At 41.5% G+C, this 16,389-nt stretch overlaps 1 protein-coding gene across 3 annotated transcripts in view; it reads right to left on the reverse strand.

The window, feature by feature from the left end:
• Positions 1–408: 408 nt before the first annotated feature.
• ARFGAP3 (ADP ribosylation factor GTPase activating protein 3) overlaps positions 409–16,389 on the reverse strand; it is an 80,643-nt gene continuing 64,662 nt past the window's right edge. For 2 of the 3 annotated variants that reach the window (XM_005296689.4, XM_005296690.4), the window contains 4 exons: positions 14,820–14,943; positions 14,446–14,536; positions 2,312–2,433; positions 409–1,562 (listed from right to left, as the gene is read on the reverse strand). In XM_005296689.4, coding sequence (XP_005296746.1) covers positions 1,545–1,562; positions 2,312–2,433; positions 14,446–14,536; positions 14,820–14,943 — 355 coding nt within the window. In that variant the 3' untranslated portion in view covers positions 409–1,544. Of the gene's footprint in view, positions 1,563–2,311; positions 2,434–14,445; positions 14,537–14,819; positions 16,178–16,389 lie in introns of those variants that run through there. The other variant, XR_010598324.1, reaches the window with a different exon arrangement.

Raw genomic sequence — 16,389 nt, forward strand, 5'->3', positions numbered from 1 at the left:
TGTAGTTAACCAGGACAAAAGCCCAGCTTTGTACAGCTCTTATAAAAAATAAAGGATTTTTGGATTAATAAATCAGGATGCATCAGACATAGCAGCAAGTAAAGATTACATTTAAAGAAGAACGTGAATCAAATTTGGTCAGTTAGATGGAAATGTAGATACATCTGAACACTACATTAAAATCTTAATATACAAAGCTACTGGCACTGTAGGTTCCTTCCCCTACCCCAAATCAGCGGTGTTCTTTACAAATATAGCAAATTGATATGAAATGGCCACTTTGGTGTATTTTAATTAAAGACTAATTCCAAACAGCAAGCACAGCATTAGTAAAGAGACCAAACATGCATGGTGGGTTAAAAACTAAAGACTGGCCTCCTGCATACGTGTATGTAAGAAAAATACAACTGATTTCAATTGTTTTTATTAGGTTTTAGCAGTTTACAAATTTGAGATTTGTTTAAGAAATAAAGCTATAGAACAGAATCAGTTGGAAACGCATTTGGGGGGGGGGTTTTTTAGATCCACAAAATTTGCAATATACTTTGTCAATGGCAAATTGCAGGCTGTCTAAAACACAGCCCCACTATATTTTCTTATTCACATATTTCGTAATTTATCAAAAAACTAAGATTGTTCTAAAAATACTTAACAAAACTAAATAGTCAATTAAACTACTCTATTTGTCCCTATAATTATGTATACTTGAATTTTGTTCATTTTGTACACGATACTGATTGTTTAAAAGCACTTAAGGAGACTATATTGCAATTTTTTAATAATTCTCAAAGTTATGAATAAATAGATAGATCCCATGACAAAATTAAGTTTGTTACCTTACATACTCTGAGTATTTATATATATCTCATACCTCACCCTAAACAAAATATTTTCTAGAGGAAATAATGTTCTAAAGGTAATATTCCCTTGTCATTTTAATGCTGAACAACATGAATTTTAAGAGCTTCTATTTCCTGACAAGCAAAGGTCCAAATCAAATCCTATATTTTGCTATAATACACTAAATATCATCTCAATGAATGATTTTTTTAAATTAAGATTTCGTTTCTACAGGCCACAAAAAAATGTCAGCAGCCAAACTCTGTATACATGTGGCACCTGAGGTTTATGACTACAGATGCAGAGATTCAGATCAGTAATCTCATCTTTCCATGTAAAGCGTCCACCTAGCCACCTCTTTCTTTCCTGCCCCACAGCCAACTTGGGGGGGGGGAGGAGGAGGGAGAAAAAAAAAAAGATGTATTGTATGTTACACTAATGACAGTGGAAGATACAACACTATAAAGGAACAAAAGCATAAGTGATGTAACAAGTTACTACAAGGTTTTTGCTACATAAAAATAAAGTGACAGTCAAAAAATTCCAAGAACCAGAAAGTAACACGGTAAACAAAAATGGCAAAACAACTTGCAAAATATTCTAGAGCCTTAAGGCAGCCTTCATTTCAATCAGCAATGCGATCACTGGCATATCTGGAGAGAAATTCTTCTTTAGTGTACTTAATTATGATGATATGCAATTGGTTAAGAACTATATCGATCCTAGAAAAAAGGAAAAGAACAAAATACTCATGGGCATGTCTTCCACAGCAAGATAAATTAAATACGGTAATATTCATTAAAAGTAAGTGAAGTTTATTTTTTAAAGCCACCACATTTAGAAAATTGGCCAAGATTTTCAAAAATAAGAGCTTAATATTGGGCTCTTGAATTTCAAAAATGTCAAACACCCAACAGCTCTCACTGATTTAATCTGAGCTCAATGGAAATTGACAGGCATTTGGTACTTTTGAAAACCAGGCCTCTTACTTAGGTGCCTAATTATGAATTTAGGATTTTAAATTTCAGCATCTATTTTTTAAAATACTGGTCCTTCCATGCAGGGACTCTGTAGTACATTTTTCTATCACAACAGTTACAGAGACAAAAGCCTAACAGTTAAATTGCTACTAGTTACTCAAATAGGATATGAGCAACAAATTTGCTTGATAGAATGCACATTCAATTACTATAAGAAAAGGAACACTTTAGTCATTTTTAAGAGTCTCAAATGTACACATGGAAACTTCTCTAAGAAAAATGAATTATTAATTGGAAAGTCATAAAAAGCCTTAAATATTTTATCATCTGTTATGAAAGTTCTCGGACAGTTCAGCTACGTTACATAAAAATGATAAACTTTTCCTCCCAAAGGAGTTAATTAACAGGAATCATGTGACTAAATCCTCATGACAAAACTTCAATATCTATCCTGTTTTTTTTAATATTTCTTACTTTCCTAATTTACTAACCTGTATAGAAGTCATGACTCCATTAGCAAGAACAGAAAGTTTTCCAGCCACTGATTTCACTCCTTGTTTAAACTGAGCCATATCAGGAGCTGAAGGCAAGACATTTGCAATACTATAATTTCCTATATAGGGGATAAAAAAACATTGTAGTGATACTGTATTAAAAATAGCGTGTTTTTAGAGCTATTATCTACTACATTGAACACCAATCCCATGAATGTCTGAATGTCCATACCAACTAAAGTTCTAAAAATTAAAAGAAATCTTTAGATCTAAAACCATTAATCAAATTACTCAGACTCATTTTGCTTTATATTTTCAAATTTCCATTTGAGAATTGGTACATATTCCTACCAAACATGCTACAGTCAAACCCCGCAATAAGGCGCTGCGCCATAACGCGAAATCGCATATAACGCGATCATAATTTGGCCCCCCTTTAAGACACACAGTAATACAGTACTGTATGTACTGTACCAGTGGTCCCCAACGCCATGATGTGCCCCCGCCTAGTGCCAGGCAGGGGAGAGAAGCTGTGGCCCCGCGCCTGCCGGGGACAGAGAGCACCGGCGCCCGCAGCCCTGGAGCTCTCTGTCCCCGGCAGGCGTGGGGCCGCGGCTCCTCTTGAAGCCAGAGAGAAGCCGCGGCCCCGCGCCTGCCCCGGACAGAGAACAACAGGGCTGTCGGCGCCGGTGTTCACTGTCCCCGGCAGACGCAGGGCCGCAGCTTCTCTCCCCTGCTGGGCACTAGGCGGCGCACATCAATGCACCGCCTTGGGGACCACTGATGAGCTTGAAACCCCGCTATACCGCGACCCCGCATTTAGCGCGATGTAATTTTTTGGACCCCAAACATCGCGGTATAGCGGGGTTTCACTGTATTTTCTAAAACTGTACACTCCATATGCCAAGTTGGGTAATTAAACTCTGACAACATATAAGATTCCTCCTGCAGTTTCAATTGGATACAATATTACTAATTTCCTTCCCTAAACTCCATTTTGATCGGTGGCATGACCTAGTGGATTCTCTACTGCTCTGAGTAAGGATCTGTCATACCAGGGTGAAGCATGTCCAGTCTACCCTCAACCCCTATCCAAATACCAGTCTGTGAGGTGAAGAGGGCCCGGATTGGAATGCCAGATTCTCCCCTGATCTTGTGAGAGTAGATCTGGGAGTGTTCAAAGACAGAGCAGTGTGCAGGTGGAGAGTCTGAGGAGGTCCGTGAACCAGGAGGATGTACCTCTGCTGCAGCTGCCAGAGAAGCTTGCTGCATTGCAGACCTCTGGTACTGACAGTCCCCCCACATTGCTGGAACAATCTTCAGAGTTCTCAGAGCTGGAACCCTCATTTTCTCTCATGTCCCGCTGAAGTTCGGACTCATGGTCTAGACTGCCTTTACCACCCCCACCCTCCCAAACATATGATCCAGGAGCGGAGGCCTGGTACTGTTACTTGTGGGACCCGCCACATCTCAGGAACCCTTGTTTTTGGCCACATTGGGCACCCTGGCACTGTTGCAGGCCTCTTATCAATCGTCTCACATTCGCCCAATGACACTATTGGTCTGTGAGGAAGAGGAAGACATTGAACGGTTTCTGCTGGCTCTGCTGGTCCCCGCTGCTGCTTCATTATTGCCAGGCAAGGCACTTATTCCTCTCTCACTCTCTCTGCTGGATGATCATTGTCAGTACCAGGATTTATTCCAGAGGGTAGCAACAAAGAGGGAAAGAACTACACTAACGTATATATCACTAAAACAACAAAATCCAATTATCTGCAACTATATACACAGAACAAGGAGTGGTCACTCTCTTAGCAAAACTGAGAGTGAAGGAACAGGGGTTCTGACTCAGGCCGTGCGGTGGTAAAAGGGAACCGAAAAGCTGTTGACCAACGCTATCTATTATACCCTTGGCTTGAAGCACAAGGGGACGCACCACGCATGTGCGGGTCAATGGACACTTCTTTCAGACTCAGATTCATAGCATGCATGCACACCCACATGTGGAATACACATAGGTACCATCACGTGAAGAACTAAACAATTTGCATTTTAGCAGACAACTCCAGAGGGAAATGAGTAGTGGTGTCACCTGTCTTGCAATCTTGTGTGCCTTACAGTAGCTCCCACCTGGGCTGCTCACAAACAGCCTTCCAGCATGCAAGCCACACCTGGAGTGTCTGTGTGTAACTGCAGCCTTCCAGGTACACCTGGTCTCTCACCAGCCTTGGTTATACTGCAGGATGACCCCAACACCACCCCAGTCCCAGATCTTCCCCCAGAAATCTTTGTCCTGTACTGCCCAGCCCTCTCTTGGCCAATACAAATATATTAAATCCATTATTCTTTTATAGAAATAATATGCCAGTTTAGTACCTTAAATAGCTATCCAGACACTTCAATTTAAAAACACTGGATTAGATAAAACAGTAAAACAAGCTTATTAACAACAAAGAGAGATTTTAAGTGAGGATAAGTAATGAGGTACAAAAGTTAGAAACGGTTACAAGAAAAATAAAGAAAGAGAAAACTCTCACTAGTATCTACTTATGAAACTAGCTTAGTTGCAAACTTTCTCACCACAGGTTCCAGTAGATTACTGACCAAACTTGCAGGTCAGGACCCCTGCCCTAGAGTCCAATGGCTGTCTCCTTTTGTCTTCTCAGTTGTGGAGAATGAAGTGGACAGGGAGAGAGAGAGGGGGGGGGTGTCCCTTGGGGCGTTTGTCCCTCCTTTTTTTAATAGTTTCAGTCCCCCACTTGAAAAATATTTCTAACTGAGACCCAGGAAGACAAGGATATGTTTTTTTCACCTGTTTGAACTTCCTTTTGTTTTCCCTTCCTACTTGATGACTCTGTTTACTGCGGAAAGGCAAATTAAGGCAAGCACACATTGCTTCCTTTGTTTAGGACAGACCTGACTTCTGCCTGGGCAGGACTGTAGGGTTTGGAACATGTGTTAACAACATCATAGGGGGAATCCCATAACTTCACAAACAATCTTGCCATCCATATTTTACCAGGACAATACGGACCAGCAAATAATGAGTTTTCAAATGATACCTTATAAGGCATACTTTGTACAAAAGATTATTACAATAGTGTGTAGCATGTGAATACAGGAGTGTATTCCTTTACACTACTTCACTGTTGGAAATAGATTTATCTGGAGATACCCTTCAGAAGAATCCATTTCAAAGATTCATTGGACTATAAAAGAGAAGGGGGCCAAGAAAAAAGGTTATTCACCTTGTGCAGTAACTGAGGTTCTTCGAGATGGTTGTCACTGTGGGTGCTCCACTTTAGATGTCTTGGCACCCTGCGCTTGTAATCAGAGATTTGCAGTAGCGGTGCCCCGGTTGGCCATCCTGCGCCACTCCGAGTGATCACTTAGCGTGCGCAGTAACCTTTTCTTCTTCTTCGAGGAGTGTCCCTGTGGGTGCTCCACTTTAGGTGACTATGGAGCAGTACCCCTTGATGGAAGGAGGGGCTTCGGAGTATCTTTGTTGACTGTGGATAGCACTGAGAGTTCATTCCTCTCCCAACACTCAGTTTGAAGTTCCAGGGCATAGTGTTTGGTAAACATGTGGGCCAAGGCCCAGATAGCTGCCCTGCAAATGTCTACGATGGGTACCTTGTTGAGGAACGCAACAGACGTGGATAGTGTTCTGGTGGAGTGCGTACGAATCCCAGGTGGAGCAGGGGTGTTGTTCTGATGATAGCATAGGTGGATACAGCCAGAAATCCACTTAGTCTTTGTTTAGAGATGGCCTCACCCTTTGATTGCTCTGTGACTGAGAGAAAGAGATGTGATGATTTTCTAAATGTCTTTGTTCTTTCTAGGTAGAAGGCCACAGCTCTACGGACATCGAGTGTGTAAAGGGATGCCTCCCCGGCACTGGCGTGAGGTTTCGGAAAAAAACACAGGTAAGTAAATGGGTTGGTTTAAATGAAATGAAGAGGCTACTTTAGGTATAAATTTAGGGTGGGGTCTTAGGATGACTTTGTCTTTATAGACTATGGTATACGGCGGGTGTGCCATTAGGACCCCTTGCTCCCCTACTCTTCTTGTGGAAGTGATCGCAATAAGGAAGGAGACCTTCATTGATGGATGTAGCAGTGAGCAAGTTGCAAGGGGTTCGAATGGCTTGTCCATGAGAATGCGTAGCACGAGGTTAAGGTCCCTGTGGTGGGGCGGTGCCCCACCCCCTGAGGAAAAGGGCTGAACCAGGCCTGAGAGGCTGCGCAGACCAGCAGCCAATCAGCCAATGCTTGGGGAGAGCCAATCAGGGCAGGGAAAGAGGCAGCCAATCAGGGCCAGGCTAGGTCCTATATAAAGGCTGCCTACCAGAGGAGAGGGGGGGTCACTCCCTGACTAGTGAGGGAGAAGGACTGGCTCCTGAGCTATGGAGCAGCACCTTGGACAGAGCAGTGCTGGGCAAGCTTGGGGGAGTAGAGCGGAGACCTGCCAGGCTGCGGCCCTTGCTAGAAGGGGTCGTGAAGGTGCATAGGGCCAAAGGGGAAGTGGCCCAGGGAAACTAGGCAGACGAGAGGGGAGAGAAGGAGGAGAGAGGGAGGCTGCCGCTAGAGGGTCCCTGAGTCGGGACCCAGAGTAGCGGGTTCCCCCCTTCCCCCGCCCCTGGCCACCGAGGAGAGGGGCCGAGACAGACCGTGACCTGCCCCTGAGACGAGGGGCTAGACTCTAAGGTTGTGGTTGGCCACCGAGGCAGGGGCAAACAGAAGGACTGCTGTTAACAATTCCTCCCCTCCCCACCCCCAGAAGGGGGTGAGACCAGAGTAGTGGGCACTGCCGCAGGGCAGTGTCCTGAAGCAGATGAAGAGGACACCGCCGAACAGGGAGCAACATGGGTCACAGGGCAGCAGAATGGAGACAATGGGCGAGCTACCACATGGCAAGGACGCCCTGGAGCGGTCAAGAACTAATTCCCAGAGCAACCGGCAGGGGGTGCCAGCGATGGTGAGTCGAACTCCGTCACAGTCCCATATAGGGGAAGGTAGATGTTGGTCATGCTCTTTAAGAATCGTTTAGTGATTGGATGAGCAAAGATCGTGGTTCCATCTAACCTCATGTAGTGAGGCGATTGCTGCTAAGTGTACCTTTATGGAGCGATTGGAAAGGCCTGCCTTTTTAAGACCTAGAATATAGTCCAGGACTCTGGCTAGAGGGGCAGAATGAGAAGACTGGTGCAGAAACGTATTCATTTATGAGCGTAAGTCTTGTGTGTGCTCAGCTTGTGACTATTCAAGAGAAAATCTTTAACTTCTTCAGAGTAATCATGATCCAGCCCCATTAGCTATGAAGTAACCAGGCCTTGAGATGGAGAACCGCTAGGTTGGGGTGAATGACACGGCCGGCCTCCTGTGACAGGAGGTGAGGAAGTTGTGGAAGGGTTCAAGGAGGTTTCACCACCATCTGTGTTAGGTATGGGAACCATGTCTGTCTGGGCCATGTGGGTGCAATGAGTATGACCCTTGCCTTGTCCTGTCTGATTTTGTGTAGCACCCGGTTTAGTAGAGGGATCAGGGGGAACATGTACATTAGTGGTGCTTCCCATTTTGTGAGGAGGGCATCGCCCAATAAGTGGTGCCCGAGCCCCGCTCGGGAGCAATATTGAGGGCATTTCGTATTGTGAGCTGTTGCGAATAAGTCTGTAGTAGGGAACCCCACTGGTTGAATATGGTCACGAGGGTCTGGTAGTCCATCTCCCACTCGTGGGTTTGTGAGAAGTGTCTGCTCAGATGGTCTTCCGTGGTATTCTCAAGTCCTGGCAGGTAAGCTGCAGAAATGTCTATATTGCCATAGGTGGAGTGCCTCGATGCAGAAAGGGTATGATTGAGCTTCACCCTGTTGGTTTATATAAAACATGCGGGCTAAGTTGTCCATGAGGACTTTGACGGTATTGTTGCAGATAAGCGGAAGGAAGTGTTCGCATGCTTTTCTGACTGCTCGGAGCTCTAGAATGTATATATGTAGGTTGGTTTCTGCTGGGGACCAGCATCCCTGGATGGTGGTGTTGTCCAGATGGGCTCCCCATCCCACTAGGGAGGCATCTGTGGTGATTGTTATAGTGGGAGCTTTTTGTTGGAATGGGACCCCTGAACAAATGTTTTGCGGTTGTATCCCCCGCTTGAGGGAATCCTTCATCTCACTTCTTAGATGCAGGGTCCTTAGACACGGTTTGTGTGGAGCCCTTGTCTGAGGCTGCTGCTAGAGACCGTAGGCCAGGAGGAGTCCTGGACTCTGGGTCGGAGGCTGGCCTGAGGGATTTCTCCACCATTAATAGTTTTTGTTGGAGGTCCCTGGCTTTCAGTGACCTGGCAGATAATTTCTTGCAAGGTGGACACTTCTGTGGTATATGGGTTTCCCAGAGACAGTGTGACCATCCGATACAGTAACAGATAGCCTGCAGATCAGACAACGTTTAAAGCCGGGGGGAACCAGGCATGCCTAAGGTGAAGGTCATGGTTCAATCAACATCAGCGGAGACCCGCCGGTGGTGGTGGGGGGGCAAACAAAATAATAATTTTTTTTTAATCGGTAAATAAGGACGGGAAAACAAAAGAAAACCGGCAAAGGGGATAAACAGAGATGGGAATATAAGCAATTTTACAAGATAGACAGACGCTGCTGTCGCTCCGACTCAAGCCAAAGATGGTAGAGAAGGAACTGAGAGACGGTTGGCTGCGCACGCTAAATGGCCACTCGGAGTGGTGCAAGACAGATGCCACACGTGCATGGCCAACCGGGGTACTGCTACTACAAATCTCCGATTACAAATGCAGGGGGCCAAGACACCTAAAGTGGAGCACCCACAGGGACACTCCTCGAAGAACCCCATGTTATCTGTCTTTCCCCCAAGATGAAAAAGGTGCCTTTGACTTTGGGGGATAGGATCATGACCCAGGAGTTTGGTCAGGAATCTTGATGGAAACATGGGACGAGGATTTTACCTTGTACCTATTCTAGCTTAAATTTTAGTTACTAGAAAGTATTTTATCTTTATTTCTCTTATAACCATTTCTTACTTTAATTCTTATACTCACTTAAGATCTATCACTGTAACTAAACTTGTTTTATTTTTAATGTCAACCAGTCCAGTGCTGTGTTTAAACTCAACTCTTTGTTAACTCCAGTTAAAGTAACAAACTCTTGAATACTGACTCTTTAAAGGAGCAATGGACCTTAACATTCCTCTGATTGTTCCAAGGTCAGGTTGGAAGTTTCAGAACACACATTTTGGGGGAAAATTGGGGCTGCGGAGAGCGTGGAGTTTCCTTACTACTTGTTAACCAAGACTGGTGGAGATCAGTGGAAGTCTGACATTGTAGGCAGGCTCCAGGATCCAAAGTATTGGACCAGGGTTGCCCAATACATAGACAGAGTGCATACTTGTTGCTAACTGTGAGTGTCCCAGGCAGAAAACCACGGTAGCAAGGCATTGTGAGGCACTCAGGGTTACATGGTAAGATGTGACAATTCTTCATTGGTCTGGACTGCACCTCAGAATGTGACATCCATTACAAGACTTTTCTAGATGTTGGCAGCTCCATATGGTGCTCAATACAAAGAGCTGAACTCTGCTTCTTCAGAAGGCATAATTTTTCTACAACTGTTCCTTTTATAGGAAAGGTTAGAAGTTATAGGGACAAGACAATCAGGTAGCTCAATCAGAAATTAATGGGTTGATGCTGGTATAGAAAACCTAATGGTCAGACCCATAGTGTTACAAAAGGTCACACTGAGAATCCTAGTGATTAAACAAACAGTGGCAGAAACATACTTTAGAAACACTGAGGGCGAACACTCAAAATTTTTGAACAATCTGTAAATTCAGTGCATAATATCAAACTCAAATTGAGCTTTTAAAAATATTTTTATGGTACTTCAGTTATGTGCTTCACAATACACTAACATGGCTCAAAATACAAAAAAAATCTGCTTGCTACTGTGGCATGTAACTTATAAGGTAAATAAGTATCAGAGGGGTAGCCGTGTTAGTCTGGATCTGTAAAAAGCAACAGAGTCCTGTGGCACCTTTAAGACTAACAGATGTATTGGAGCAAGTGGGCATTCACCCACGAAAGCTTATGCTCCAATACATCTGTTAGTCTTAAAGGTGCCACAGGACTCTCTGTTGCTTTTTAAGGTAAATGCACATTAAGTTATATGCCAAAGTGCAATTTTAAATTTCCTTGATCTGTGGCTCATGCCTCATAATCATTCCTTATCTTTTTCCTATGGCTGCAAAACATACTCTTTTCTCACTTTTCCACTACAGTGAAATGATACCTTGTGGGCAATAAGGAAAAAGGTGTAGTCCTAGAAGAGAAACTTTCAGACCATTACGGGTAATGTGGTCAGATATCGTCCCTCCAATTTTTTATATTCTTTCCTTAAGAGAAGAGCTTTTTTCCTACAACCACAATCAAAACAACTATTTTGACCACTTGCAAAAATTCTTGCTCCTTTTTTTTCAGCAAGAATTTGTCACTATTTTAGACTCTTAAATGGCAAAAGATGCCAAACTTCCTATTATAACGGCTTTGTCATCTCTAATGGCAAGTCTACAACATGGCTGTTTTAGTGACCAACCATAATTTGAATTGGTACCTTCCCACCCATAATTTCTAAGACACTAGTGATGCAAGTTGGTATTTAATATTAAAAACTGTTCAGGATAGCAGAACTTATTTGTAGTGAAAGATGCAAAGTCATTTTCAATAATACGTTTTCCGCACTGCCCTTAAGGTCAGTATTGGCTATTTCTACAGTGGTATCACCAGACCTGAGTTCCACAGATTCTTTAGTCAAATCAACATTGTGATATGGATTCAAGTTTCACTTATACCTGTGAGACCCATCTGAAACAACAGTAGCAAAGACACAACCAAGTTTCTGAACTGCAATTTTTACTTTCTTATGAACTTTGTCACTTCAGATTTCCTTTGGTCTTCTAATTTTGAAAATCAAATTAATAAAAATGAAAATCCCAAAGAATATAAATACTTCAGAAATAATGTAAATTAATATCTTAAGCAACTTAATTTTTCTCATGGCTTTCTGGGAAGCATCTTGCATTTTTGTCAGTAAAACTTGACCAGTTAGTGCTATTGACAATCAATAACCTTGAAATTAATTACACTAGAGACTGTTTTTGTAGCCTTTCCTAGCTCTTATTTTTGTATTTGTTTTTTGTTTTTTTAAAAGATGCAGATATTTAACCTGAGATTTTTTACAAGAACAAACACTTTGGAAGTGTTTTACGATAAACCTTAAGTGCTGTTCATGAAACCTTCATTTTATAGAGAATCACTGTCTGTGTGCTTTTCAAAGTTAGGCAATTTTCAAAAGATAAGGACACTACCTCTCCACCATAGTTGAAGGGTGTGTGTGTGTAACAGACTGACTACTGTGTGAATTAAAAATGGCAGTTCAAATCACTACAGTATACCACAGGGTGATACTGGCCCTTTAAGAGGGTGCAGGGCCAGTGCACTCTGTCTCATCTGCTGACCCAAATGAGCTTTAAAAGAGAGCACCTGGGACTAGAAAGAAGGAGAGACACCTTTGAAAGGGAGTCTGTGTGAGTCAGGCTGAATGCCAGTCAGGAAAGAGGCAGAGAGGACAGACATGGGGCTCTCATACTGCCTGCTCCATGGGAATAGGGACCCCTGGAGAGCTAGGACTGCCAGAGTCCCCTGGGAGGGGAGGAAGTGGGAACCTGAGAGGAACTGTTCTGAAAAGGGGCCTCCAGGGAGAAAAGCCTGGATGGCAGTGTTCAGGGAACAGGACACAGAAGCAGTAATTGGGCACAGTAGAACTGCCAGAGTCCCCTGGGAGGGAAGGCAGTGGGCACCTGAAAGGCAAAGGGGAAAATTCCCCAGGAACTGTAACCCAGAGTGGGTAGAGGAACTGTTTTGTTGTCACAATAAAGCTGCCTCAGAGACTGTGGCATGGCAGGGGATCCATTGTGGGCAGAGGAAAAGCTACTACCTTGTTACAGTATCTTCCTCCCTTTATTATTTTCTTAGTGATACCAGCCAAAAAGAGTTTGTAAAAGTCTCTCATCTTTGGCAACAAAATTCTATCTTTATTTGATGCACTTCCTTGAGCACCATAAACCATATGGATTTTTCAAATGGTCAGTAATGAATGCACTCACAGTACATATAGTGTCTTCATGAGATGTAATACTTTGTACTGTACTCAAATATTGGTACCTACAAGACATTTTAAAACAAGATAGTATATTTAAAGGGATGGCTTCAACCTGAATTTGAATCTATTTTTAAAATATAAGTTAAAAGTAGTTTCAGATAGTACACCTCCCCCAATCCTTGTTTTACAATCATATTTTTCTATTTCCTTCCCATCCCCTCCCTCCATTGCTGTATGAGAGCTCACATAAACCACACAGAGAACTGACAAGAGGGGGAAACATGAAATTGTCTCCACAAAGTGTGGTTAAATGCACAAAATAAACAAACTGAAAAAAAAATATTTCTCCTTCCAATTGCTATAGTAATTGTAGATATAAACTGTAACACTAATACGTAGGTTAAAAATTCAGGAAAAAAAATTGGTTTTTAAACTAGTGTCCCCCTTTATTTATTTTTATATATATATAAAAATATGCACACACACACACACACACACACACACTACTGAGGATATTAGTGAACTGCCACAGTTCTAAGTTAGTCACTGTGGCTTCCTTCCTATCAAGAGTCTTCCAAGTTGCTTGAATTTAGGTGCTTTTGACTAAAATTCAATTTGAGAATTCGTGCTAAGTGACACTGCTGCATTAGCCAGTAAATTAACAGTGCATATCTTATTCAGTGAGGCCAATGCAATATCAAATGTGTTTTCACTGGAGCCAAAATGAAAACAATGATTTTTTTTTTTTTAATTTTCCACAATTAACTAAGATATTGAAACTGAATTGTGTGGTTGTTTTTTAAAGTGAAATTGGGATGTTGGGTATCTCACTTTTCTAGACTATATTTATAATAACTTACAGATTTTTAACTATTCTTCAAACAATTTTTTTTAAATTACCTCCCTTTCCCCACTGGCTACAGAACTGAAACCCAACTAATTCGAGCACTAAAATGCTCTGATGTCTCATTGTCTTTTATAGCTTCATGCCATGCTACTGACTGGTCAAATAAATAACTGGACTAGAATGACAACGTACTAAGGCTGCAACTATGTCCCAGCCTAAATTTCAGCCAATCCAATACCTTCCCTTTTATCCTCTCTCCTCCTCCCCCAATCCTACCTATGACAAACCCCACCTGCTATTGCATCCTGCTAATGCAAGTGGGGCAGTGCTGAGATAATATAGAGTAGGCTTTTGCATAGCTTTCTTCACAGAAGCCCAACTAGCCAAGTAATATTGCCTAGTAGTAAGTATTTGTTAAACACACATATGCCCCAAGGCATTTAAGGAAGAAGAATTTCAAATCTAGTAACTACTCTATCTAAGTGTTCTGGGTCTTCCTGAGTCACTTACTCCCTCAATAATGATTTTATGTTTATGACTTTTACCAAATGTAAAGATTAAAATCTACTTAGTACGACTTATGTGCCATATAAACCTACCTGATATATCAGAAAATACTGGACCACTTGACTTCCTAATCTTATTTTGTTCAGATTATCATTTCCCATTGATAAAAGACTTTACCTTTACAAGTCGTAGCCTATCTTTTGCATAGACACATGGCATAAAATTATTGTAATAAGTGCTAAGCACAGAATGCAGTTTATATACTTCATCTTGTGGGGAACTGGGAGAGCTAGATTTCTGATACAGTGCAACTGGAAACTAATACTCTTAGAAAGCAACAGAGGGTTCTGTGGCACCTTTGAGACTAACAGAAGTATTGGGAGCATAAGCTTTCGTGGGTAAGAACCTCACTTCTCACTAAGAAGTGAGGTTCTTACCCACGAAAGCTTATGCTCCCAATACTTCTGTTAGTCTCAAAGGTGCCACAGGACCCTCTGTTGCTTTTTACAGATTCAGACTAACACGGCTACCCCTCTGATACTTAATACTCTTAGTACATTTATACAATGGAGTTTTTCTCATTGCCTTCTTTTAGTACCTGCTGGTTGCTTCTTTTGCTCTTCAAACAAGTCGGCTGAACTTATGGAGGAACTTGCAGAAAGTCTCTCTAGACGAGCTCTAGCTTCATACTAGAAAAGAATTAAAAATAAAACATCACTAACAGTATATTGGCATGTCTTGCTCGTTTGCTCGGGTGCCTGGTAAGGGACTACAGAGACTTACCTGTAGAACACAGATAAAAATCCATGTGTCTCTGCAAACTCCCCAAAGGCAACCTACTCTCTGACCGTTAGCTAATCCGAGCTACCTACCCTGCCCGTTATTAGTAACTAACACAATTTTCTAAAGTCATCGCAGAATATTTGAGCATCCAAAAATATGTTTATTTTGCATAGAAACTTTTGTACTTACATCGCTATGGTCTTGCTTTCCAAAATACATATCTGATGAAATAGCTTTGACATTGCCAAATTTTTTTTGTGCCTCATCTGTGCTTAAAGGTGGCTCATATTCAGGTTTACGACGAGATGTAGGCCTAAAGCATTAATGCAATTTTTAAAAAATTCTATCCAGTATAACATGATTGAACTGAAAGCAATCTTATCTCTTTTTAACCAAAACAAAACATGTACCTAGTTTATATATTTTTTTAAAATGCAAGTCAATATGAAACAAGGACAACAAAAAATATACAGAACTGTTGTTTAAAAAAACGATATAGTGGCAGAAACATAATATTTCAGTGATAATTTTATAGGTAGATGGGTAAATACTACTTGACTATAACTTGTACTGAATGAGTTCTGTTGGTTTGAATTAGAAGAACTAATTCAAGAGAGATTTATTCAAAAGCAAGCAAAACTGGTGTCAACAAGGATTAGATTAATTCTACAAAAGTTATTTTGTAAGCCACATTTATGTTAAACTCTGCCCAAAGTGAACATGTAAAAAATAGTGTTCAAAATGAGAGATTGTTTACAGCAGGCTTAGCCTAGTGGTAGTACAGAAGTTCATAATCTTTGAACCATCGTTACCTTCCACATCTCACTGGCAACTAAATATATTCAGAATTTTCTACAAAATATAACATTAAAAGAATGTCAAGGTTTCACAAACAAACACTCTAAAGTCAGGAAATGTCAATGTTAAGATTGCATTTTGCTACAGTCCTTAATTACACAATCACATGCTGTTATTTTCTAAGAATGGATATTCATTTAGTATGCAGGTTGGATGGTGTCAATAAATGAATATGTGCAAAATTAACTTAAAATCAAAACTGAAAAAAAAGGTTGCAGACTACAATTGTCATTGACTATAAAACTGAAAATATTTCCCTGTGGAAAACAATAAATACTTATTTTAGACTAATTAAAAAAAAACCAAATCCGTTACTTGTAAATATATTAAATAAACTTTAGTCCCAAGTGCATCACTATTTAATTCATTTAGCGTCCAACTTAAATAAAGTATGAGGCAGAAGGTCTACAGAAGAAAAATGAGCAGAATCAGAATAACTAAAAATATAGAAACAATGTAGGTTTACTTCCTCTTACATTGCATTTTCTTTTCTGTGCATGTCTTTTGGATTATAAACCCTTTGGGAAATGACTGTGTCTTGTACAATGCTGAACACTCAATAAATAGCCAACATGTAATAAGTAGTAATAAATGACAAAAAGTTACACAGGGAAACAGAAGAAACTCATGCTACATATGTAAGGAAACCTCATTACTAATTATCAAAATTTTGGTCAAATCCTGCTAGTCTTAGGCCTTGGCTACACTTACCAGCTAGTTCGACGGCTGGAAATCGAAGTTCTGGGTTCGACTTATCGCGTCTAGTCTGGACGCGATAAGTCGAACCCGGAAGTGCTTGCCGTCGACTGCGGTACTCCAGCTCGGCGAGAGGAGTACCGCGGAGTCGACGGGGGAGCCTGCCTGCCGAGTGTGGACCAAGGTAAGTTCGAACTAAGGTACT

This window comes from Chrysemys picta, chromosome 1, assembly GCF_011386835.1.
Source record: "Chrysemys picta bellii isolate R12L10 chromosome 1, ASM1138683v2, whole genome shotgun sequence".
In the NCBI taxonomy this organism is placed as follows: Eukaryota; Metazoa; Chordata; order Testudines; family Emydidae; genus Chrysemys; species Chrysemys picta.